Source organism: Lytechinus variegatus, chromosome 10 (assembly GCF_018143015.1).
Source record: "Lytechinus variegatus isolate NC3 chromosome 10, Lvar_3.0, whole genome shotgun sequence".
Taxonomy (NCBI): Eukaryota; Metazoa; Echinodermata; class Echinoidea; order Temnopleuroida; family Toxopneustidae; genus Lytechinus; species Lytechinus variegatus.
Genome location: NC_054749.1, coordinates 9,047,369 through 9,075,061, shown reverse-complemented (window position 1 = coordinate 9,075,061; position 27,693 = coordinate 9,047,369). Strand labels below are relative to the sequence as shown.

Here is a 27,693-nt window from a genome sequence, read left to right as displayed (position 1 = left end):
ACTTTAGGAGAGCAATCCGAGAGTGCAGGTATTTCTCTAGGCAGTTCAAAAAGATTGTTATTTCTTCAGAATGGCCAGTAAGTAGAATCCTTTGACTTCCAAGTTGTCGCTGTTAATCCAAAAGACATAGAATCTAGCGATATTAATTCTTGATCTATATACAGTATTGGTCGTTTTACAGAACCATGTGATAACTTACTCCTGTTGATATAAATGAGAAAGTTGACATTTTGGAAGGTATTGATTTATGATGATTGTTTTTAATATAATTTTTTGAAGGGTTTGTAAAAAAAAAGTCATATGATAAGCCATTGAGATAATGGGTTACACTTCGTAATTCCGAAACACGTAAATTGCCTATACCTCGATGTTCGTTAATCCGAAAAAGTGAAAGGGTTCGTTAATACGAACATTTGTGGCGTTGTTCCGAAGGTTCGTTATTCCGAAGGTTCGATAATCCGAAAACGAAATAATCTTCGTTGTTCTGAAGGTTCGTTTTCGGACTAACGAACCTTCGGAATTACGAACTTTCGGAAATACGAAACTTCGGAATAACGAACCTTCGGAATAAAGAAGCTTCGGAATTACGAATGTATGCGGAGATAGTGACCCGTATTCCGAATTCGGGTTTAACTTAGGCCATGGACATGGTCTAACTCTTTATCAAAATTTTGGGAAGCCAAACACGTCATTTTTTTTACATTGTATGCTTATTTTATTCTTATATCATAATTGAAGTGACATAGACCTTTCAACTTTACCTCTTGGGTTACATAGGTTTTCCCGTCCAATTTCATATAAGAGTGCATTTAAATTCACGCGGTATCGTTTTCCAGGATATATCGGTCATTCAAATTTTAAAATCAGACAATGGGATTCATTAAAGACACTATAATTCATTTATAATCATTCAAATAAACTCAGTTCAGTTCAATTTATTTATTTTCTAAGCATAAAAATAAATAATATACAATATGTACAGGAATGACAAAATAATATCAAAGAAAATTGGAAACTATATAAAAGTTTATAAAAACTTGTGAGTAGTAGTTCCAGTACATTGAATGATAATAACATGTATGGTCAAGACTATTTCAAATTTGATAATTTCAGTATTTGTCATGTACTTTTGATTTCGTTCTAAGGCAAAAATGTTTGTTAATGGCTTTACAAATTAACGAATGTACTTTTGAAGTCTAAATTGTGGGCAATGAAATTCAGGAATTCAATTCAATGCAATTCAAATTTATTTTCATTCTTCAAAATGATACAAATAAGTACAAGATAGATTGATTCATTTCAAATAAACAATAGCATGAACAAAATTTAATATTGGAAGAAAAAAAAATACATATTTGAAAGTAATTTAAATATAAATTAACATACATGTCAAGTTAAATCAATATAATCAATATCATTAGATATAATTGAATCAAAATGCAATTATATATCATAAGAAGAAAGGAGGGGTCCACTGAAAAGCAAAGCTTGTATAATGTGGACCCCTCAAAAAATAGATACAAGGAATATAGAAATATACGTAAAGTAATACATGAAGATAACGAAAAGGCAAGTAATAATAGTAAACACGAAACAACACAACACATGAACATGAGGTGGACAATAGTACGATAACAACTGCCTAGAATATAGAAAGAAAATAGAGATAGGGAGAGGGATGCAAAGCTAATATGCTGCATATAATTATATTATGTCTACACATACATACACATCAATACACGCACACACATACATATATACACATACATACACACAATACCTACACATACATATATACATATACATATATATACATATATATATATATATATACACACATACATACATACATACATACACATACACCATTACACACGCACACATACACACACACTCGGACATACACACATACAATATAAAAGGTACAATATAATGTATAGACAAGCTTTAACTTTTATATTTCAAATTTTATGTCTAACTGGAAAAAAAATAAAATAAAAAATAATAATATGTTCTGTATAAACATAGATTAGCAAAAAATGATTCGAAATTTTAGTTTAAACAGTGAATATAATTCATTAGGAAATAAGGAGCATAAATTTTAATTTGTTTTTAAAGGACAGTAAAGAACGGGCATCTTTAATCTCATCGCCAAGGAAGTTCCAAAATCTTGGACCTGTATATAAATAAGTATTTTGTGCTAGATGTGTTCTGAGGAGCGGCAAGTGATATTCATTTGACTGTCTGGTGGGATAGTTATGGAGGGATTGGTTTTGGTGAAACATAGAGTCAAATATGCCTGGCAACGAATTATTTTTGTATCTATACATGAATTGACCTAATTGAAATAAATATAAATTTTTTATTTTCATGATTTTATGTTCCAGGAACGATTGATCTGTATGAGAACAAACTGGTGCATTACATATAATTCGGAGTGTTTTCTTTTGTAAAATTAATATTTTGTCCAATAAAGAATTATGGGTATTATGGGTAATCGTGCATTCAATTTCATCAGTGACCAATAGGAGTGCTTGAGCGACCAATATCGTTTCTGAGAGTTCAAATTAATGATGTGTAACTCGTGTGTGGCATCTGTATGTTCATATGTATGAATGTATAAGCGTATAATATTTAAATGTATAAACATATTTATAATAAAATTAGAATTGTTATGCATTTTGGCTAAATCAGATATTTGTTAAGCTCAAATTTGAATTCCACATTCATCACAAGACAAAAACGAATCAGGGACCCGTTGCATAAAACATTTGCCATAAAAAATTGCAATTCTTTGCCACATTTTTTAATGTGTATATTTCAATGGCATCAGTTTGTTAGCTAGAGTTTTTATGACAAATTCTTTATGCACTGGGTCCCATGTATAATTTACATTGCGTCTTTTGCAAAGGGTTTTCTGTTTTTGTTTACAAAGGTGTTTAGGACAATTCTATATTCTTCCTTTTCACCTGACAATACCGTGTGGGCATTTTCATTACTGTTCACCTTTTTTTGTTCTTTTCAACTTTATTTCATGTCCCAGGGGCGGATTCAGGACTTCCACTACCCCCCCCCCCTCCCCACATTGTTGAGCCTCTCAAAAGGGGATCCGCCACTGACATGTCCCTTTTATACATATTTTCAACTTTATTCAATTAATTGGTCATACTCTGTATGTCAACCATGGTGGATTTGGAAGGGTGGCTCCATACATTGGCGTAACTGCCATATTTCGTCGGGGGAGGGGGTGGTAGTAGACATGGACGTATGTAGGCACAATTTTTTTTCCTAGGGGGGCTGATGATAATTTCCGAAATATCAACTTCACAGTTTATAATTTTCGAACGAGCGAAGAGAGCGAACATTTAAAAATTATTATTCACCCTGTTTGCATGATGTGAAACGTGCAGAAATTATACATTCCGTCATAAAATTACTAATACCTGAGGATATTTCATTTCATTTCATTTCGTTTATTTCCATTTTCAACAATTACAGTTTCTTTTGTACATGTTGACATATATAAATAACAAAACATATTTCAAATATTCCAGTAGAAAAAATATATTCAGGATTATTACATATCAGGTTGGAAATGGAGGAGGCTGCTAAAAAGCGGAGCTTGTAGAGTGCAGCCTCCTAATAAATATTCTTGCAGTTGTTTAGCATATAAAAATTAAAATAATAACTTGAGCATGAACCAGTTAAATAAAAAGGAAATATATAGGGGAAATTAAAATATAAAAGGAAATAAGAAAAAGAGAGATTAAAGGTCTCCAGAATCCAGCCCCAGCACTCACAGACGGACCCCCGGTGGGGTCACTCAATATGACTTGGGGACCGCATGACCGTTACCAAAATCGCGGGAAAAGGGGTCAATTTCACGGAACGTCCGCGGACAGAACACTCCTCGAAGTAGTGAAAATAGGGGTGCTCTCTGTCCTCGATCTGATGGAAATGGGGGTCAGGAAAAAGGGGAGAACGATCACGGGAAGTAAAATCCGTCGCCGAGTCACCAGCCGCAGACTGCGCGCTCATCATGCTCTGTATCTTTATGTGGACAACTCTACATTTATTTTTACAAAGAATTGTTCTTTTCGAATTTTTCATGAAAAATAAAGTTCTTTTGGATTATTGTATCAGTATGACATGGCTCTTGGTCATCTATAAGGACTGAGCACTCTGACGCCTGTGTTGCAATTTCCTCTAATGATGAGGAAAGGGTATAAATTCCCTGTCCTTGAAATATGGTAAATAGGGGTAAGTTTTCGAAATGGACAAAAAGTGTCCTTACAATATTATAATTAGGGGTGTTTCAAGGTACCATTTTACCGCAATTTTGTCCTTGTTTTGCGTGAAAATAGGGGGGTAAATTTCACAAAATGTCCTTGAAATTGACTGCAATAGGGGGTTACTTGCATTTGTGGTAACGGTCATATGCGTCCCCCTCTGCGGGTGAGTGACCCCACCGGGGACGGACCTCGCCGATCAACAGGGAAACGAAAGAGATGTAAAAGTGTACGTGACATGATAAACATGTTTGATTAAAAAATACAAGAGTTTGAGTGATGAAGAGTTAAATTCAATGGTTATCTTGGAGAATTTTTTTGAACTTATATTTGAAAGAATTAAGGCTTGGAGATTCTTTGATGTTACAATTAATAGTTCCCAGAGTCTAGGGCCTTCAAAAGTAAAAATTGATTTTGCAAGGATGGTCCGGGGTAGTGGTAAATGGAATTCATCGGATTGACGTGTGGGATATTTATGAAGGGTTTTGTTTTATTGTTAAATGAAGAATTAAATATGGGTGGTAACATATTGTTGTTTAACTGATACATGAATTAACCTAATAATATTGGTACAGTGGTTTTATTTTTAGAATGTTATTGTTTAAAAACAACTCATCTGTGTGAGATCTCCAGGACAAGTGGAAAATAACACGCAACACCTTCTTTTGTTAAAGCAATATTCTATCTAGGTAGGTTGAGTGTGTGTTTCCCTAACAATTGCTCCATAATTTAAATATGGTAAAATTAATGTTGAGTAAAGCATTTTTAGGGAGGAAGTTGGAAGAAAAAACTTAACTTTGTTGATAACACCAATATTGCGTGAAATTGTACGACATATAGAGTCAATATGCGATTTCCAAGATAATTTGTTGTCTATTATGAGGCCTAACAATTTTGTTGTATAGTAACAACTTCAATGTCTATATTGTCTAATTTAATATTAAATGACAATTGTTCTAAAGAATTGCTAAAAAGCAAGCATTTCGTTTTTTGTACATTGATTGACAATTTGTTAGCCCTAATCCATTGTACCAATTTATCCAGTTCAGTGTTCAGTACATTGATTGAAATATCGGGGTTAGGATGAGAGTAGAGTACATTTGAATCATCTGCAAAAAGAACATAAGATGATATTTCAGAGGAGTTCTGGATGCCATTTAGAGGGCCCAGAAGGCTGCCTTTTGTTCATTTTAATGCTTACGAATTGTTTACGATTTACGAGGTAGTTTCTGAACCACTCCAAGGCCTTCCCACGAACTCCATAATTTTCAAGTTTGTAGAGCAGTATCTCATGATTTATGGTGTCGAAGGCCTTGGAGAGGTCCAGAAAAACACCTATTGTATGTTCAAAGTTGTCAATAGCTTTTATGATTTTGTCAATAAATGAGAGAGTGGCATGAGATGTACTCTGTTTTTGGCGAAATCCAAATTGAAAATCGGAAATTATATTATATTTATTCAAAAAATTTAATAATCTTGTGTAGATCACCCTTTCCATTACTTTAGCATGTTTAGACAAAGTAGGTAATAAGGCTATTGATCTATAGTTACATATATTATTTTTTTTCTCCTTTTTTGTGCACTGGTATTATCTTTGATATTTTCATATTGTCAGGCACGACGCCATTACTTAAAGAAAGGTTGAATATGTATACTAATGGGTCAACAATATATTGTAAAATATTTTTAATAAAATATTGTCAAAACCATCGTGACCACAGCTTTCTTTGTTTTTTAAGTTGTTCACTATATCTATTATTTCATTTCTATGTACAGGTACTAAAAATAAAGAATTTGGGTTTGGTTGGTGAATGAAATCCGTAAATTTCTTTTGTGTTAATGGTATATTATCTGCATAACATTTTCCAATTTGTGTGAAGTATTGATTGAATATATCAGCTATACGAAAAGAATCGTGTATATCAACATTATTGTGCTTTATTGTTTTTATGCGTGCTTTTGTGCTTTGTTTATTTATGGCAGTGTTTATTGTTTTCCATGTTTTATTGATGTCGTGTTTGAAACGAATAAATTGATTTGTGAAATATTTTCGTTTATCGCTCCGCAATAATTTAGTGAGGGTATTTTTATATGTAGTATATTTACGATGTGACTTTTCTGAGTGATTAATTTTATCGGCATAGTTTAAGTTATTTTTGCGATTTATTGATCGTAATATTGATTTCGATATCCAAGGAAGTCTTGGACTCTTTTTATAATTATAACATTACTGACCAATGGTACATGTCTATCTTAATGTGAAGTAAAAATTTTCATGAATATATTATATGCTGCATGTGTATCTTGAGAACTGAATGCCTCAGACCAATCCGCGTCTTCAAGACCATCTTTCAAGCTCTGTAAATTATTTGGTGTTAGTCGTCGGAATATATGTTGCTGTGTATCTTTTTTGCTAACCTAAACGGAGTTCTTAAAAATATCGGGAAATGTTCAGAGAGATCAGAGAAAATTATTCCAGACTCGGGTAAATGAGAGACATTATTAAAAATATTATCAATAAGGGTTGCAGATTGGTTAGTAACCCGAGTGGGTTTTGTTATCAATGGTAAAAAGGGTGATGTAAGCATGATATCCAAAAATTCATGTGATCTATTGTGATTAAATTTATATGTCTATATTAAAGTCACCTACCACATAACATTCTTTATTATAAAAAAAACGGATTTTGTAGAAAATCTTGCAAGTATTCAAAAAAATAATTTGTGTTGGAGTTAGGAGGTCTATAAAATACTGCGATCAGTATGTGTTTAGAGTTTGGTACCCGAATTTCAATAAGAGACTCAACAATTTCATTCATAAAATTAAGATCATTGTGAGTAAAATATTCTAGCTGTTCATTGGGTTAAATACCTACCCCTCCTCCCCGTCTATTACCCCTATGGTTTTCTACAAACGTATAACCAGGAAGTGAGAATAAACCATCAGATTCCTGAGATAACCATGCCTCAGTTAGCGCGATTATGGACATGTTGGTATGTGAAGATGAATCGGATAAAAGGCGTAAATTGTCGAAATTAGAGCTCAAGCTCCTTATATTCATGTGCATTATTGAAAGTGTATGTGTAGATTTATCAAGTGAATTAAATTGATTTATTGTAAAGTAATTCGAACTTGGATAATCATTGTCGTTATTTTAATTTAAATCTGTGGCTAAATTCATCTCCATTGATACGAGATTTTCAAACGAAGAATTGTAGTTAGTATTTTGGGTTTCGTTCGGCCTAAACAAATTGAAAAACTCATCATCATTCAACACTGGAAAGGGAAAATTTTCAACCACTGGGAATTGAAAGAGAAAAAAACACAAAATGCAAAAAATCGCTTCCTGTAGAGACCGACGAGACCGCGTGCCCGTGTCAGCGAGGAGAGAATAATAATTGGATAAAGAAAAACTGGTTATACACATTCCTATGAAGAATAGGAGCACAAACACATGAAAAATCATCAGGTAAACTGTTCGAAATACCGATGAATTAATAAATAAAAAGAATGATCGCCTGAGATCCAGACTATGTTCACACTTTACATTTATCATAGTTGATTTGTCAAAAAACATTAATTTTACTAAAGCTATCCTTTTCTTATGTAGAATGGTTGCTGCTTTTACAAAAAATTATGTCTAATATACGTCCTCAGTGAACAGAGTAAACCTCAATGACAATTACAAAGTTCTTTCCTCTTTTGACCTTAAACGGCAATGTACACTTATGATTATGATCAATAATTATTTTTTTCCTTTTTCTTTTTCCTTATTCTTCAAAACAAAAAAAAATAAGTCTCTATAAATAATGCACAAGCATGGCGTGCATATAGGTTAAAACAAGATAGTCATTGAATCCAAGATTCCAAAATAAATCCAATACGAGCATTTTACTGGATAATTTAGGATTCATGACAGTCACAGGTTTTTTTTTTATCAAGGACTTACTATAATATATTCCTTCTGTCTACTCCGAAACGAACCGAGAGATTTTTTTTTAAAGTTCACCGGCAAAATATTAATCTTGTTTATGTATGTACTTTTCAGGAGAAATTAATATTTTACTGAGATCCAGGTCATGTTCACACTTAAGTAATCAATAATAAGTGTACAGTATTCAAGCACCAATAGATCACTGGATCAATTAAAATTCCTCAAAGATTTTTAAAAATCTTCTTTTTTTGAAATCCAGAGTCACAATCAATATTTCTGTTTGAACTCTAAAAAAAAATGTATATTCATAAGTATACCACGAAGTTAGGAACCAATTCTAAAATTTGACCGACACCTCGCAGTCCTCATTTTCCTGCATTTGGCAGCCAACCCCCCCCCCATACACGTTTAGATTGAAATTGAAATGGTTTATTCAGAAAACTTCATGGCAGCCAAAGGCTGAATTGCGAAATTCTGTACAAGGTAAAATACAAAATATATACAATTACAATTGCTATAACAAAATGACATATAAAAGTAATAAAATAAATGTTATATGTTGGAAATTAAGAAAGGAGAAGATTAGAATAATTTTATACATGGGATAACAGTAATATTTGATAGTTGTAACCACAATATGATTCTGTGGGGATAAAGTCAGTAATTCATAAGCTTGCATGAATAAAAATAAGAAACAGAAATTATAAACAAATGATATTTCTTTAAAGAATTGAATATGAAATGTAACTGAGCCGGAATAAGGGGGAAAATGAAAAATATGTTGATAAGGTTGGTAAAACTGCTTCAAGGGATTCTGTCAATGAGTTAAGTATAATTCACCTGGCTTACACGGAAATAAGAGATATCATAAATCTAATGATTGATTAATAATTTCTGGCTGTATATGTATAAAAATGGAATTAGCATACTAAACAATTATACCAAGATGGGATAAAACAACTATGCCCATTGAAACAACTATGCCCATTAGATGTGTAGGTCTAGCAGTGACATTGAAGGTGGGAATGGTTACCCTGGGAGTGCCCGATAAAACAGTTGGGATCTTGCTACTCCTGATATTTCGCTATCGGGCGATGCACTTATTTTATTAATTTAATTATTTTTTGTATATCATTCCAGAAATGAAATATATTGGATCGTGATCGATAAATTTCTGATCAGGTGGTAATTGCAATGGTTACATCAAAATACTTCTTTTATTTTGATATTTTTATTACTATTCTTTTTTTTCTATTTCATCATTTTCTGGTAACTTGATGCTTTTCGATATATTTTGTGTAAAACAATCTATGTAATTAATATGTATTCCGTTTCCACGTTTGTTCACTCAAAGTAACAACTTATATTTTTTTCCCATTGGGAGCCTAATTTTCTACAAGCTCTGCTTTTTATTTAGGCTCCTCATATTTTTACATTTTGTAGTGTACCTTAATATGCTTAAATACTTATGTTAGATACTTGATTTTATCATTGATACACTATGTTTACGAATACATTTGTTATGTATATTATAATATTTGTTTTAAAAGTTTTTTTAAGTGGAATTTCTCTTAAAAGGTGTTTACATTATGTTCCTGATTTTGCTAATTTGGAGAAGTTATAAAAAGAGGTATTTGACATTGAAATCATCTGGAAAATAATAATTGCGAGCGCGAAGCGCGAGCTGATTTTTTCTAAAAATTTTAACCTAAAGCGATATATTTTGTGCACTTAATTATGAATAGGATAGGCATCTTCCTTAATAAATTATGCGAGCGCGAAGCGCGAGCTAAAATTTTTGATACTTCTAACTTGACACTAGACATTCTAAGCAGTTACAGGATGGGTTTGTAAAAAGTCGTGCGGGTGCGAAGCGCGAGCTAAAACTTTTGGTATTACGACTTAAGAACTGGACATTCTAAGCAATTTTAGTAACCATGAACTAATTGGTTTCTATCTGAATAATCAACTGGAGCAAGCACGAAGAGCAAGCTGAAAATTTGAGATATTCGCCCCTGAAAAGTGACATTCTATTTTTTTTTTATTTTTTTTAACTGAACAAGATCGTAGTTAAAACAATTCGCGTGAGCGCTAAGCGCGAGCTATTTTTTTTTTTGGGGGGGTATTTCGGCCTGAAAACTTAACATTCCGAGCACTTCATTATTTTATGAACAGGATGGAGTTTTATGCCAGTGCGAAGCTCGAGCTGAATTTTTTTTACATTCAGACCTATGAACTGGATAGTCTAAGCAAGTTTGTTTTTATATTTTTTATTTCTTATATTCCGATCTGAAAACCGGACATCTTAAGTATTTCATTTAACTATGAACAGGATGGATATATCTGAACAGTTATATATGAGCAAAAAGCGCGAGCTAAAATGTTTGATATTCCGGCCTAAGAACTGGATCTTATAACCCCTTTTTGTAACCGTGAACTAATTGGTTTCTAACTCTTCAATTGACGCAAGCGCGAAGGGCGAGCTGAACATTTTTTGATATTTCAACCTGAAAACTGAAAACTAGACATTTATTTTAGGTAACCAACTAAAAAATTAATGGGAGCGCTACGCGTGAAATTTTTATTGTTATAATTATGTTACCTAAAAGTTCGTCTCTAACTTTTCCTGTCCCTGGTGAGCCCGGTCCGTCCTCATTATCGGTACAGAAAGCTATAGAGGTCGCACTGCGTAAAAAATCACAATTTACCGATGAAAGTGTCCAGTTTAATTGACATTTACCGACAAAGATGGTGGAACTAAAAAACCGAATCAGTTGGAAAAGCCCCGTGTCCCCTACAGTTTTTATTTTTCCGGCATTCTGCAGTCCAGTTTTTGTTTTCCCCTTTCTCTTTAACTCTTTCTTTTTTGCCCCTTCAACCTTTTTTAAATCTCGTTCCTTTTTTCTCTTTCCTTTTTTCTTTCCCCCTTTTTCGCTTTTTGGGGCTTGTGACTCGTCGGGGGGGGGGGGGTACTCTGTCCCCCTGCCCCCCTTATGTACGATAGTGCTTCCTCCTTGTCCAATCCCATACACTTGAAATAATTATCCGGCTTAAGTGCCCCCTTTACATCTGTAATGTGGTGAACTTTAAAAATGTTTTTTGAGGGGAAAAAATCATAAAAAAAATGTTTCCCCTTTCTTCTTTTACTATTTGTATCATTTTTTAATAAAAAAATATTTATAATCAGACCAAATACAAAGCATTTTTTGTAATATTTAGGTAATTACCACCAAACGTTCTCAGGAGAAATTTAAAATACCTTTTCCATTTTACTTTCTGATCACCAGTTACCTTTTGATCCAGATCACCCTTTGTACCATTGCAAATAGTTTAATATTAAGCATTTTTAGCCCCCTGCATGTAATCAGGATATGAAGTATTTCTTTTTCATTTCCTCTTTCCCCCGCCATAAAAAAAGTTTTGTTCCCAGAGGGAGGGTACAGGGGGCTCTGAAGGCCAAATGAAAGTTTTTATTCTTATTAATTTTCAGTCCAGAAATATTCTTAAACTACTCTAGGATTATGTCTAATCGATCTATATCGTCTAAATCTTCCACGAATATTGTTATATCATCAACATAAAGAATCTGCTTAATTTCTGTACATGTATTGCCAAAGCAAATACCCCTTACCAAATTTTCGTTTCAAATACAGTGTGTTAAACACTCTATACACAATCTAAAAAAAGATATGGGGACAGGGGCTCCCTTTGCCTTAGTCCCCGCTCAACATTGAAACTTTTTTCTTTGCTGTAATATATACATGTACGCATATATGAATAAGTCGACTACAATTTCTTCATTACCAAGGGGATCCACACTTTACAAGCTTAGCTTTTAGTGGACCCCCTCATTTCCATTTATGCTCAATATTATACTGTTTTTTTTGTTTTACGATGTAAGAATGCCCTTCTGTAAAAATTTTACTTGATTTGTATTACTTTATATTATTTGTATTATGTTTCGAATTGAAATGGAATAAAGAATTGAATTGAATTGAAAATAGCCAGTTGATTTCCCTTTATTGAAAATACAGCATAGTGTATTAGTGTAATGTACTTTGACCCAATAACTAAAATTCGTTCCAAACCGAATAAACTAATAGTCCAGGATAGAAGAGGAGTAACCTTTTTTTTATATATACACAATATTTTTTGATGTTTTCTTGTCAATTCGAGGGTGCTGATTACGAATCTGAATGATGCCACTCGTGTAACCTTAAGCATTTTCCGCAAATTGGCAAAACCCAATATATGGCCGCCAAAATATGCAAATTACCAATGAAAATCCTAAAATTGTCTGCACATTAGCTACGAAATGCACGAAATTGTGTGGCAGGAGTGAGATACTCTCTTAAAAAACAATTATTGACAAAATATCTATTTTCCTCATATTCAAAATGGCCGCCATAGTCCATTGTATACTCTATTATGCACAATATAAATAGGGAAAACTAGCTTTCACAAAAGTGAGCGCTAAACTGCAAAAAAAAAACTCATTTGGCGGGGGTTATCTGGGTTTCAAAAAGAAAACCGCATTTCTGAAAAGTTCAATATCTGCTCTTTAATTTGGTACCAAAATTACAAAAAATGGTCAGGAAATAAAAAAGTTCTGTTCATTTGAAATAAGGCTTGTATTTCTTTTTGAAACCCAGATACCCCCGCCAAATGAGTTTTTGATATCCTTTCTTCAAATTGCATTTGCTCACTCATGCGTGAATGAGAAATAATCTAAGTAATATCAGATGAAAGAAGAGATTCTAAGCTTTCAATTGGTAGGTCATTTGTCTATCTTATTTATGATTAAGTAATGATAAATGATCGCTAAATCTCGGTTTCGTTTTTTCTGGGACGCACTGTATAAAAAAACAAGGTTTGGTCAAGTTTCTATGGGGCCTTTCCTGGACTATAAGTGCCTTTTAAAGAATGTAGCGTGTGAAATAGAATCGGAAGACTTTTAAAAGTCGAACTGAAACAATTGTTACTCCAAATCTCCTTATATTGTTTTAAAAAGTATCTTAGTGAGAATTTCATAATCTACACTGAGAAGTGAAATGCCTGAGTCTGTAGTTTCTTATGACTATTGGGGGTCTTCATCTCTCTTAAGTGTTGCCTATGAGAGGGAGATAATTATGGCATAATACTGTAATAGGCGCATTAATGACCAAATCGCCTACAACGTGCCAAAATGTAATGTAAAACTCGATGCTCAGTCCATCATTCCCCGGGGATCTATTTAGTTGCATTTCTCTAAAAAAATTCAATACAATCACTTTGTTTTTTTTTTCCTTCACAGTGATTGCTTTGATTTTTTGTTACTTTGGGTAAGCAATTGGGGAAAAAACATACCATTTATTGTTGCATAATCCTGCCTCTCATTTAGCCTATAATGATGAATAAAACCTTCGGATTTTATTCAAAATACTAATTTCATCACTGATTATATTTTCATTCACCTTAAGTTTTTAATTACACATTCCTATTAATTAGATTCTGTCAATAAATTGCTAAAAATCTGCAGCTTCATTTTCCAATTTTCAAACCACGACGATATCTGATTTTTTTTACCGCCATTAAAATAGTATAAATTGTTTTTAAATCATAACTATTTGTTAAGATTTTTCTAGCCTTGTAATCTTTTATTTTCTTTCTTTTGCCTTTTTCTTTGAGTACTTCCTAGTAAAACTTCGAATTTTCATTTTTCACATAATCCCATAAAATTCTGCTTTCTATAATCTCTGTTGACAATATCTGTTTCAAACGGATGATTTCCTCCTTCATACTTAACATATTTTCCGTCCTTACATAAACTGTTATTAAATTTCTAATAACCAGTCTTAATTGGTTTGACCAAATGAGTAAAATTAATATTGAGTTCTATTGCTGAGTGATCAGGTGTATGACGGTATTATTAGAATGTATAATGTCTGTATTTATTAATGGTGAAGAATGATCACTTATATACCGACTGTAGAAAGACCAGCAGTTATTCAACTGTGGAGTATTCGTCGGCATTCGACACAATTGGCCATGACATCACGTTGCATAGACTGTCGCATTGGTTTGGAATCCGATGCCTTGCATTGGACTGGTTTCGCACATATCTAACATCTCGTACTAAGTATGTATTTATTAAATGTGAACAATCATCATCTTATATACTGACATAAGTGCCCCAAGGGTCTGTTATCAGACCCTTAGTTTTCACCATGTACACATCACCTTTAGAAAATATTTTTGATTCTTTTGGATTTTCTAAAATGTTTTATGCAGACGATACTCCAGAAGTATATGACATGTAAATCTTCGGATTTAGAAGATCTAAATCCTAGAGTGCAGAGTTGTATCAAGGAAATTAAAATTGAATTGAATGTATTTATTGTCCTGTGTGGGGAAATTCCTTTCACATTTGGTTCATAAAATTACAAATTATACACATATAAACAGAATTAATAGACTTACAATACCGTGAGATTGCATACACATACAACATGCCGTATATTGTGATTTTAAATATAATAGAATAAGTACAATTGCAGATAAATAAATTGATTAATTATCAAAGTATTAATTGGTTTGTGATTCCATCTCCAGCCCGAATCCGGAGGGGGGGGGGGGTGGAACGAGTATTGCGAGAATAGAGAGTGGTCAAGATTGAATGGCCTAAGAATTGAATAGTAGGAAAATAGAGGTTATGCATATACATTCTCCATTTCGACCCCATGTAACTTTCCGCCCTTTTGAAATCGAGGGTGTAGAGGTTGTTCCTGTTAGGACAGCAAGACATCTTGGTGTCCTATTTGATGATGACTTTACTGTGCGAAATTACTTAAATTCTGCATCGTATGCATTGCACAAGATTGATAGAGATATTGATAGGGATATTTCTGAAAGGCTGGTGGATTCTTTTGTCATGTGCCACTTAGACTATTGCAATAGTCTATTGTATGGAGTACCAGACACACTCAACTCCAGAAACTTCAGGTCATTTAAAACTCGGCTGCTAGGATTGTTACCAGAACAAAAAGATGTGAATCTGTATCATCTGTATTTAGATACTTGCATTGCTTCCCGGTCAGGTCACGTATTAAAGGGATGGTCCAGGCGGGAAATATTTAGATCTCAATAAATAGAGTAAAGTTTAGAGAGCAAAATGCTGAATATTTGATCAAAATCCGATAACAAATAACAAAGTTTATTGAATTTCAAAGTTTCTAAGTATTGTGTGAAAACAGTTATATACACATAGTCATGAATATTCATTAGGTGGGTAGATAATGTGACATCCCCACTTTTTTTTTCTTATGTTATGAAATGAAATCATAGATGGTTTGTAAATGATGTGTCTCCCTTATGATGAAATAAGTTGCGGCAATAAATAACTAATGCACTTAATCAGTTGTTAATCCAATTGTTTTAGTTCTTGGTAGAAAAAATTTGAATAAACCTAATTTCATATAATAAAATAAAAAAGAACAAGTGGGGATACGACATCATCAGCCCACCTAATGAACATTCATAAAGACATGCCTAGAACTGTTTCACCGGAATAATGCAATTCTTTAAAATTCAATAACTTTGATATTTGTTCTCCGATTTTGATGAAATTTTCAGCATTTTGCTTTGAGAATTTTCATATTTAGATATAAATATTTTCAGCCCTGACCATCCCTTTAAGTTCAAGATCTCACCACTCTCATTTACGTATTTTCGACAAATGGCCCCATCTTATCTGTCTGAGCTACTCGTAAAATATGATCCTGTTCGAAATCTTAGATCATTTCATAAAGATTTATAAAACGTATATACCTGTTGTTAAGAAAATTTTTATGGCGAACGGGGGTTTGCGCATGCAGCGCCGGAACTCTTGAATAGGATCCCACACAATTTAAGACAAATTGAAACAATTGGGCAATTCAAATCTGTATTGAAAAGATTTTTTTTAAACGAGAAATGATATTATCAAAGCATTACCAGCAGTTTTCCCTCACCTTTTCTTCTTTTCCTGACGTACATTGAGACCTTTGTAAGGAGTAATGCGCTATACAAAAACTGTTCTATTATTGATATTATTATTTTTCAATTCTTTCTTTTCTAAAATATCCGAAACCATCCAGTAATCCATTTTACTTTGCATACGGATTTCCTTGATGATAGGTATTAGTGCTTCTTGAATATTCATAGAACAATAGCGAATGGGCGAGTAGCGTTTAGTGATCGCTCGACGAGAGACGCCGTACCGTTCTGTCATTGGTAGATTCTGAGCTGAATGCCCTCGCACACTCGCATTTTGCTCGACCCATTTATTACTACACACAACTGTTATATCACGCGTGGTTATGGGGGAAATCTTAATTCTACTCGCGGCAATATCCAAAATCAACTCTTTAAAATACTGATGCAAAAATACAACTTTACTAAGAAATGTCTATATAAACCACTATTTTTTACATGATCAAACAAATTGTGGATTCCTTGCCAGTACAACAACGTGAAAAAAAAGAAGTTGATTTTCTGGCTTTAAAGTTGGATAAACAAAACGAATCATTTGGGCAATTATAGCTGCCAATTGCATGACAGGGAAGGACTTGCTAAAAATCGAGTCTTAGATATTGATTTAGATTATCATTTATATTTTAGTACTTTCAGTTCTTAGTTATGTCTTGTTATTCACCCTATATATATTTAAATTGTTTCCATGTTCTTGTTTGTATTCTGTGCAATCATTTGGTCTCACATTTCATTTTTTTGCAATAATAGTGAAGCATATTGCAATTTTTCATATTTTACAGCCAAGGAAGAAAACATGAAAAATGACACGAAAATGCCCATCACCGGCTATGGATACACAGAGTATTCTGGCAACCCTCCACAAACGAATTACGTCACAACCGGAGCCCCGCCTTCTCACCAATCAGTTGATACCAATTATACCGCACTGCAAGTGGATCACGTGAGTCGGAAGATCTTATCATTCCAATCATCATAAATTCCTTATACCTCGGTCACATTTGCTCTACGGCGGCCGTAAGGCGAGTCGAAAACAGCCGTTTGAATATTTTTCTACCAGCTACATAAAGTTGGTTTGAATAAAAATGAACAAAACGGCTGATTTGGACTCGCCGTAAGGCCGCCGTACAGCAAATGTGACCAAGGCATTAATCTCACTGGTATTAAGGTATTAAGTCGTGTTAATGGAATTGCTTGCTATAAGTCACCCAGAAAAGATTTTCCATTTCATGTAAGAGTCAATGAAAGAGTTCAATATACTGTTGCCAAACTGCATAAAATACCCCATATAAAATAAAATGATATCTATGGTTTGTCTCTGACGGGGGAACAAAGAGGGGCCAATAATAGCGAACCTATTTCATTAATTAAATTCTTCGATTTTTTTTCTTCTTTTTTTCGCACGTCGGAAAACAAGATGATAATGATAATTCCATGGCTTCGACAAGTACTTTATATATAGCAATGAGGATGATGCAAAGGCAAATCATTGTCTTTAAAGGGATGGTCCGGGCTGAAAGTATGACTAGCTTAATAAATAGAGTAGAATTCACTGAGCAAATTTCATCCGGGTCATCCCCTTAAGTAATCATTTACATAAATGTGGTACCGTTTACAACAACACAGAACTCTGTATTTATAATGCTACCCTCCTATCTCATTGTAATCAAAGGTGATATCAAACTAATTTTCTTTTTATATTAATTTTCGATACATTTCTATGTAATATTCCCTTTGATTTTTTTTTAATTACAATGTTAATTTGATGTAATAGTCCTTTCTTAATAATATGTAACTGCAGGGGTGGATCCAGCGCCAGCAAATAGGGGGGGGGGGCGATTTTTTTCACCCATATTTTCCCCGATCGACCGCTCAAAGTTGATTGTTTTTTTCTTTGAAGAGGTTGTCTCAGTGGCGTAATAAGCCAAACATTTTGAGGGGGGTTGATACGGCATATTGCGTAAAATTACTGAGAAGTTGCGAGCGAAGCAGGTGAGTGAGCAAAATTTTTGACATTTTGATTACAAAAATCAAGTTTGTGATAGATTTTGCCACAACATTTGACAAATTATAGGCATATATGTCACTTATCTCTTTCCTTTTCTCCCCAATTTCTAGGTTGTGAATTTATTTATTTATTTATTTTTTTTTGGGGGGGGGCAGAACGCCGAGGTCCTAACGGTTATTTTTTAGCTTTATTCTTATAAAACAACATAAAAATATGTAATAATCTTATCAGCCCTATTTGAATAGTGCGAACGCAAAGCGCGAGCTGATTTTTTTTTAATTTCATGTATTTTGTCCTGAAAATTGAATATACTCGGCAATGTTTGTGGACCTGAACAAGATTCGTATGTAACTAGATAATTACTGCGAGCGCGAAGCGCGAGCAGAAATTTTTAATATTTGTTCTGGCTTGATCGAGAAAGGACCACGTATGTTCATCACCCATAGGTTATGTATCAACCCAGCGGAGTTCGCCATTAAAGGCCTTTGCACAGTTTCAACGTTGGTGTCGTGATACCTTTCAATAAAGAAAATGTGTGTCGTACCCATGACAACATGTATTGTTGCTGGAATTTCCAGGAATTTAAAATGGATATGGTGTGATCAAACTATGAAAATTTATAACCCATATGTCAATGGTCATATCATGACTTTAGTTCAGAATATCGTGCACAAATAAAGACAGATCAGCCTAATTTCATATCATTGTCTAATACGTAATAGATCGAGTGTGGGGGGTGGGGGTAAAAAATTTCAACATTTTATTCTCTTTATTCTACCAAGTTCTCAATTTTTTTGATACTTTCTTTCTATAATATGTCATTTTGTTGTTATTTCTTTGTATATTTCTGTTGAGTTTGACAACTCTCCGGGTTTTTTTAATGTGTAAGCTAGATGAATAGTCAATGGATCTTAGGGCATATGGCAATTGAAATCACGTACGTCAAGTGGCGTTATCATCTGATCGGAGGGAGGGGGGGGGGGGGTGAGAGCAATATACAAGTATCGAGCTGCAAATTAAAAAAATTGGTTCCCCCCTCCATAAAGAGCTGTTAGTAGACGGGGATAGCCAATATAAAACGTGTGTGAAGGGGGTGGCGGTCAAAGCAATATATTGAGTTAAAAATTCAACAAAAATATTTAAGGGTACCACCCCCACCCCCCCGGCCCGTCAAGAGCTATCAATAGACAAGGGCGGATCCAGCCTTTGCCAATGGGGGGAGGTGATTTTTTTTCAGCCAAATTTTCCCGATCGGCCGCTTGAAGTTGATTTTTGTTTGTATGTTGAAGGGGTAGTCTTATGTCATTTCTAAACTTTATATGTATAATAATCTTTATTTAAGTAGTGCGAGTGCAAAGAGCAAAGCTTTTTTCCAAGTATTTGTCCTAAAAATTAAATATTATGGGCAATGTTTGTGATCCTCAATGTGTATCCACCAACTAAATAATTACTGCCAGCGCGAACAGACAATTTATCTTATCAAAAAGGATTAAAATATTTGATATTCCGATCTGTAAAAGGGACAATTTAGGTTCTGTATTTCAAGCACTTTGTGGGAAAATTGTTATAGGTGGATATGGATCACAGTTTAAAATAAGCTGATATGTTTCAATATATTCCTTTGAGCTTTGACATATAGCACGACATCCTTAGAACATTATGTCATCAAATGAAAATGATGACTATGTTCATATTTCTCTTCCAAAGCGCGAAATAGAACTTGTCAATATTCCATTTTAAAAAATGACATAGTGATTATTAAATTGACATCTTATCTATTAATGTAATAAGCCTAATGAGCCCGTGAAAATTTAGTATTATGGCTTGAAAACTGGACATTAAAAACACTTTTGTAATTATGATGCACGACTTAATATATTAAGAGGAAAGGATTAAGACAAAGTAGTTTTACAGCTACAACTGTAGTAAAGTATATTCATTTGCGAAAAAAAAGGTAATTCTTTTTTATCTTAAAACCGTTCCGGGGACATTCATAATGTAGTTTATATTCAAAGAAGTAAATTGTGTCAGGAACTCGTTGGCTGCAGTAAATAAATAGTTTTTAAATGGATAACCGTTATTAATAAAGTAACATATCCAATTTTAGTCGAAGTGCCGGAATCGAGCTCGTTGGTATAAACACCGCTTGCAAACCAATTACATTGAAGACTAAACGCTGACTAAACAAAAGAAAAATATAATCTGATTGAAATTGCCATTGCATACAATGACATACATGCAGTATTTTGTTTGTTTTACACAAAGAAAACTCAGACTATGACACCCATCATGATTTTTGCTTACAATTTGAGTATACTTACATCACAATTATAGACACCCCCACGCACACATCTGCGCTATGTATACAGTCAATGTGAGTATGTTACATAATGCAATCTTGACTTAAATTTGCCTTTTGGTAATTCAGGAAAGAAATAATAATTCTCGAAAATGAAATCATTCATTTGTCAGGTTTCTTCCGAGCATATTCCAAAATCGTTTAGCCATCAATTTTCACAGATTAAGTGTCAAAATTAAGCACTAAAGTGCAAAGTGATCATTACAAGGGGAAAAGGTACGTAGAAAATATCACCTTACACCAGTATGGGACTAGATATCCGTCCCCGCAGACACGGCGATCAGCCAGTGTGCGCACGCTAAAATTTATCATTCTGCGGCTCGCGTGCCAGGAAAGAACTGGATTTTTCTCTCAATTACGAAACTCATCGTGGAAAAGGTTACCCAACATGCATTCATATACTCGTAAAATTTAGCGTCATGTATCATTTACACACAAAAAATAGAATATAAACCTTTTTTTTTGAGAACTATTAGTAAGTTGTTCGAATCTAACTATTTTCTTTTGAAAATATAAAAAAAATTACCTGATTTCAAATGCCTGTCTTCTCCTTAAAAAAACTGGAGCACAAAATCCACCGCCGTTATCATTTATGAAAAATTCTAAAAAATGTACTAAGATGCTTTTAAAGAAAATGAAAATTTAAGGGGATTCCAAAATAAGGATTTTGCAATGTTATATCAAATTTCTGTTGTATTTTCATCAATTTTGGGATTGCATCGAAATGACTGATAATTCGAAGTCTACCCACACAGTGCTTGTAAATTTGGTATATGTTGGTACACTGATAGTTAACGTAAATGATAAACATTCATAGCCTCACTAAAATTTAACGATTCCATTGTTTTTATGATTTTAATGTCGCAGACATTTTAGAGAGTGAAAAAAGTGATGCTCACGAACGTCTCTAACAATACGGCTAAGCGAGAAGACCTTTCAATGGCGCGCTCCACTGATTTGAGGCCGTGAACATACGTGGGACATGTACAGACCGATTTGCAGTAAGCCATTAAGACGATACAAATTTCAACTTTTAGAAAATGTTTTGACATTCTAAGCACTCTTTCAAATAAACGGTATAGGTGTAAAAGTAAACAATTGATGCGAGCTCGAAGCGCGAGCGGAAAAAACAAGATTTCAGGCTTAAAGATGGAACACTCTATTCATTTTTTTTAATCATGAAAAAAGAAGTTCCTATATAAATAATGCAAGCGAAAACTTGATATTTTTAGCGCGTTTTTGAATAAAGATCAAGCGTGTGCGTGTGTTTGAACATAATCTGGGCATTCAGAATACATTTAATTTTTTTATGATGAAAATCTATAATGCGAGCGCGATGCGCGAGCGGAAAATATTAGATATTCCGGTATAAAAATGGTGAATTTAAGCACTATCTAAAGCACTAGAAATGAGATATTCCGGTATAAAAATGGTGAATTTAAGCACTATCTAAAGCACTAGAAATTGTGAAGTGTATGTGGATAACACTGAATAAATGATGCGAGTGCGAAGCGCTAGCTGATATTTTTATTATGGATCGCTGTGGCCCAGTGGATTAGTCTCCGGACTCTGAAACAGAAGGTCGTGGGTTCGAATCCCAACCATGGCGTAATTTCCTTCAGCAAGAAATTGATCCACAATGGGCTGCACTCAACCCAGGTGAGGTAAATGGGTACCTGGCGGGAATTTATTCCTTGAAACGCAGCGCGCGTAACAGCTGCACTGCTAAAACCGGGGTAATTATGCTGCATATACTGTAGAGCGCTTAGAGACTTCTGACAAAGTAATGAGCGCTATATAAGCAAGTATAATTATTATTCTGACCTAGAACCTGGACATTCCAGGCCTAATGACATTTTGTCATCATATGAAAATTATGACTTCCTATCTTCCTATTCCTCTCCCTAAGCGCGATATGAAACTTATCGAAATTCCTTTCTCAAAAAGGGACAATTTAGTTATAAGGAATTCATTGAAATTTTATCATCAATATCTACAAATAATAATAATAGTGTATATTTGTAGAGCGCACACACCGTCAGCAGACGCTCATGGCGCTAGCCGAGCAACAGTTCTCTTTTACAATGTAAAAATTATATTTTATGGAAATTTATATAAATACTATACAAGAACAATTAACAATTACGATGTAAGAATAATAATAATAATAATAATTTCACTTCTGGTTCATTCACCCCAACCCCAAATATAAAAGCCTAATTAGTGAGTAAAAATTTGTTGACATTTGAGGCCTAAAGACTGGATATTTAAGGCACTTCAGCAATCATGAATAGGATTTATGAGTTGATATATTTTAACTATTAATGCGCGCGCAAAGCGCGAGACGATTTTTTTCTTTAAAAAATGTCGTATAAGGGGTATTTTAAGTAGTTTGTTATATATAATATATAAAGAATCTTATGGAATAAACAAAGACAATATTTAGGCCGACTTGGCACAGCAAATACTGCAAGCACAAAGCGCAAAAAGCTGCAAAATGATAATTACACCATAAAACGGACATTTTACAGAGCACTTTAAGAAATCAATTTGTAAATCAAACCAAATAATAAAACCTTAATGTCCGAGCTGAATTATGTACTAGCTTCAAAACTTGATATCTTAGCTATATATCAGCATATTGAACAAGATATGTATCGCATCGAACAGGCTATGCGAGCGCGAAGCGCGAGCGATAACTTTATAAAGTGACATAAAATGTATATTTTCAAATAATTTTCCAAGTCTTCCCCTGACCTTATTTTATTCACTCGTCCTATTTTTCCTATTATTTTATCCTCCTTTCTTTCCCCTTCTTTTCCTTTTTTTAAATTTCTTTTCCCTCTTTTTTTTCTGCTCCGCTGATAGGGTGGGGGGGGGGTTGGCCCCCTGGATCCGCCCATTTAATTGTTTGTTGCAGCTGTAACCGTAAGTACATTATGTTAACTGAATTCGTTTTAATTTATCTCTGTGATCAGTTAGCAAGAGCTTCCTGATATTTGAAATTCACATCATAGATTTGTAGTACACGCTAAAAAAGCCATCGTTGCTTAAAAATTCCTGCTATAAAAAAGTCAAGAGTTATTCAAAACCTAAAGTTTTAATGGTATTTACCAGGATAATGACATGATTGCCAAAATCGTAACTTTCGTTTATGAAAGGGATCCTATTTTGCTCACCAAATTTAATTTTAAAATATTTATCCTTTGCAAAAGAAGAGAAAAATGGGCTTTTGTGAATGCCAAAACGTATTGCTCCATCATATTTCCCCTATCTGTCCTATTTAGAATGTTCCACATAACCATGGAATTGTCAGACAGGCTCCCTCGCAGCAACCTATTCGAGATTATACTGCATTTGCTGTCATCGTCACAACTTTGTGCTGCGTACCATTTGGCATTGTGGGAATAATCAGAGCATCTGAGGTAAGTGATATCAAGGATGATGGTGATGATGATGATGATGAGGAGGAAGAAGATTACGACGATAATAGCTGTGATAAAGATGATGAGGATGATGTTAATGATGATGATCACGGCGATGATGACGATGTTGATAATGATGATGTTAAAGATGATGATAATAATGTTGGTGATGATGAAGATGACGATGGTGATGATGAAGATAATGAAGTGGTGATGATGATGATGACAGTGAAGATGATGATGATGATAATGATGCTGGTGAAGGTGATGATGATGATGGTGAAGATGACGATGATGATGTTCATGATAATGATAATGATGATGGTGATGATGACGATGATGGTGGTGATGATTGTGATGGTAATGATGGTGATGCTTCTTTTGACAATGAATATTAATAATAAACATAATAGTGATAAAAACGACAAGAAAATACCAATGATAGTAGTGATGATGATGATGATTATTACAAAAATAATAGATATTCAATAAATATTTTGTGTCTTTCTTTTTTATACGTTTCTCTTAATTTTTCATCTATCCTTCCTTTACCGTATTTCCCCATCCCTTCCTTATTTTCTTTCGGTTTTTCTGTTTGTCACGAAATCCTTCCTGTTTTGTGTTTTTTTATTATCTATTTTGTTTTATTTTTTCCATGTTTCCCTTCTCCTCTCGATCTTTCCTCTCTTATTTATTTGTTCATTCGCCCTTCCCCTGTCACGATTTATTTAAGGCACATCATATTTTTTGTCATATAGGCCTACATGCTAGTAACCATATTTACTGATTTTCAAATTCGTTTGTGTATCAAGAAAAAAATCAACTAAATTTATTGATTGATTGCAGTGGCGTAGACAGGTCCTTAGACCTGGGGGATGATCCCTAGCTAGGTCATACTTTATATATACATATATATATATATATATATATATATATATATATATATATATATATATATATATATATATATATATATATAAATATAAAGAATGAAGGAGATAACGTACTCGATAAAAACAAAATATCATGGGCCAAAGCAGACGAGTTAAAGATAACAAAATAACACGATCTGCCTCATGGATTATCTCGTGTGTCTTTTAATCACTTTGCTTTCAGCAATAAACAGGGCATCTAGTAATAAACAAACTTCCTTGCACATTTTTCATGGCAGTAATCTTTTGTTTGATTAATGACAATGAGTAAAGATGATCATAAGAGAAATGTCATTTGTCGGATGTCTAGTTATCATCTTGGTCATGACAGTCCTGCTAAACATGATCTAGAATAACTAGTATTCCTTATTTTACTAGTATAGTAGTATACTCTTTTAAAAGTAGCGATATTGTTAATGATCAAACGAATGAATCAACAACTAAAGGAATAAACAAATAAACAGCCAAATAACTAAAAAAAATATATCAATTACAATTATAGTAATAGGGGTAAAATAAAAAAAGCTCATTATTATATTTCTTATCCACGTGCAGATATGCGGACACTAAAATGATAAGCACACTCTGTTTAAAATTACCATGATTAAAAGGCTTGATTGAATTAAGTATGGAAATGAAATTAACCTCACCGGGTTGTCGGAAGTAAACTGTATAGATAATTTTTATCGCGTAAATGCGCGAGATGATTATGTTTTTTGTCAAAGGTCCGACAATGAACACGCTGAGGGTCGAGTTAGGCTTGTTCTGTGATCTTAGACCATAAATTAATCTTATCCATGGATTGATTCAATCTGCCTTCGTGAATTAAGGCATGTCTATATATTGGATGATTCTACCTTCTTTGAAAAGCGCAAAGTACTCTGAAAAAATCAGTGAAATAGTTCACTCTTTATAAGGAGTGAATATATGAAAGAGTGAATATTGAGTGAAAAAAACCTCGGATATCACTGAGGCCATCCAAAATTTGCACTTTCATTCCAAAATCATTCATTTACTAATTCGCTCCTTAGAGACTGAAAATTTTCACCTTTCCTTTGCAAAGTAGGGGTTGAGGACATGGCCAGCAGGGAAAAGGGTCAGTGTATGTGTATAGGTAATTTCTTATTAATTCGTTTGAACAGTGTTAATGTGTTATGAAAGCAATTGCTCTGAAAGGGAGTGATTAAGCGACACTTTCTTAAATCTGTAATGAAATATTTTGAACTTATCTCCTTTGCAAATACATAATTATTATAAGGAAATGTACTTGGTGAAACTCTGAATAATGATCCTTAAATGTATATGACGACGCAAGACAGTTGTTATTACTTAAAACTTGCAAGTTGTAAATGCATATAAGATGACTGACTCTGAATAAAAGTCCAATTTTGATCATGTTTGTCATTGCTGTACGTTATGATTATTACTGCTATTATTATTGATTGATTTTAACTAGCATTCATTGCTTTATTACTGTATAGTTTTGCTTCTTCCCCCACAGAAACCTGGGGGGGGGGGATGATTGTACACGCCATCCCCCCCACCTAAAATTCTGGGGGGATGCATCCCCCCATCCCCCCGCTATCTACGCCCCTGATTGATTGATGTATTCCGTCTCTTGCTTTTGCATTCACTCATTCGTTTATCAAATCACATTACTAGAAAGAAATCTACCTTTTATCATACACTTTTATCCAGGCGAGAAACAAGCGCAGCCTAGGAGACGATGAGGGCGCCAGAAAGGCTGCTCAGAGTGCATACAGATGGTCCTTGAGCGGTCTCATTATTGGATCTATGATTTTGATAGTCTTTTATGCAGTACGTTCTATGGAAGCTTAAAAGTGCCACCGAGATGTTGAGATAATTATCTCGGGAAGTCGACATCTTGATAGCAAAATATAAGATGACGAGATCCTGGATCTCATCATGTTGACATCTTTTAGAAGAGATGATGAGATGACGAGATCCTGGATCTCATCATGTCAACATCTTTTAGAAGAGATGTTGAGATGACGAGATCCTGGATCTCATCATGTCAACATCTTTTAGAAGAGATGTTGAGATGACGAGATCCTGGATCTCATCATGTCGACATCTTTTAGAACAGATGATGAGATGACAAGATCCTGGATCTCATCATGTCAACATCTTTTAGAACAGATGATGAGATGACAAGATCCCGGATCTCATCATGTCAACATCTTTTAGAAGAGATGTTGAGATGACAAGATCCCGGATCTCATCATGTTGACATCTTGTAGAAAAGATGATGAGATGATGAGATGATCTTGTCATCTCAACATCTCTTCTTAAGATGTTGACATGATGAGATCCAGGATCTTGTCATCTCATCATCTCTTCTACAAGATGTCAACATGATGAGATCCAGGATCTTGTCATCTCATCATCTCTTCTACAAGATGTCAACATGATGAGATCCGGGATCTTGTCATCTCATCATCTCTTCCAAAAGATGTCAACATGATGAGATCCAGGATCTTGTCATCTCATCATCTCTTCTAAAAGATGTCAACATGATGAGATCCGGGATCTTGTCATCTCAACATCTCTTCTAAAAGATGTTGACATGATGAGATCCGGGATCTTGTCATCTCATCATCTCTTCTAAAAGATGTCGACATGATGAGATCCAGGATCTCGTCATCTTATCTTTTGCTATCAAGATGTCGACTTCCCGAGATAATTATCTCAACATCTCGGTGGCACTTTTAAGCTTCC

At 34.0% G+C, this 27,693-nt stretch overlaps 1 protein-coding gene across 1 annotated transcript; it reads left to right on the top strand.

Annotated features, from left to right (window-relative positions):
* Positions 1-26,799, top strand: LOC121423321. The gene is made up of 4 exons (XM_041618676.1): positions 1-77; positions 17,013-17,173; positions 23,885-24,022; positions 26,653-26,799. The coding sequence occupies exons 1-4, from the start codon at positions 71-73 to the stop codon at positions 26,791-26,793; spliced, it is 447 nt and encodes a 148-aa protein (XP_041474610.1). The 5' UTR covers positions 1-70; the 3' UTR covers positions 26,794-26,799.
* Positions 26,800-27,693: the final 894 nt, after the last annotated feature.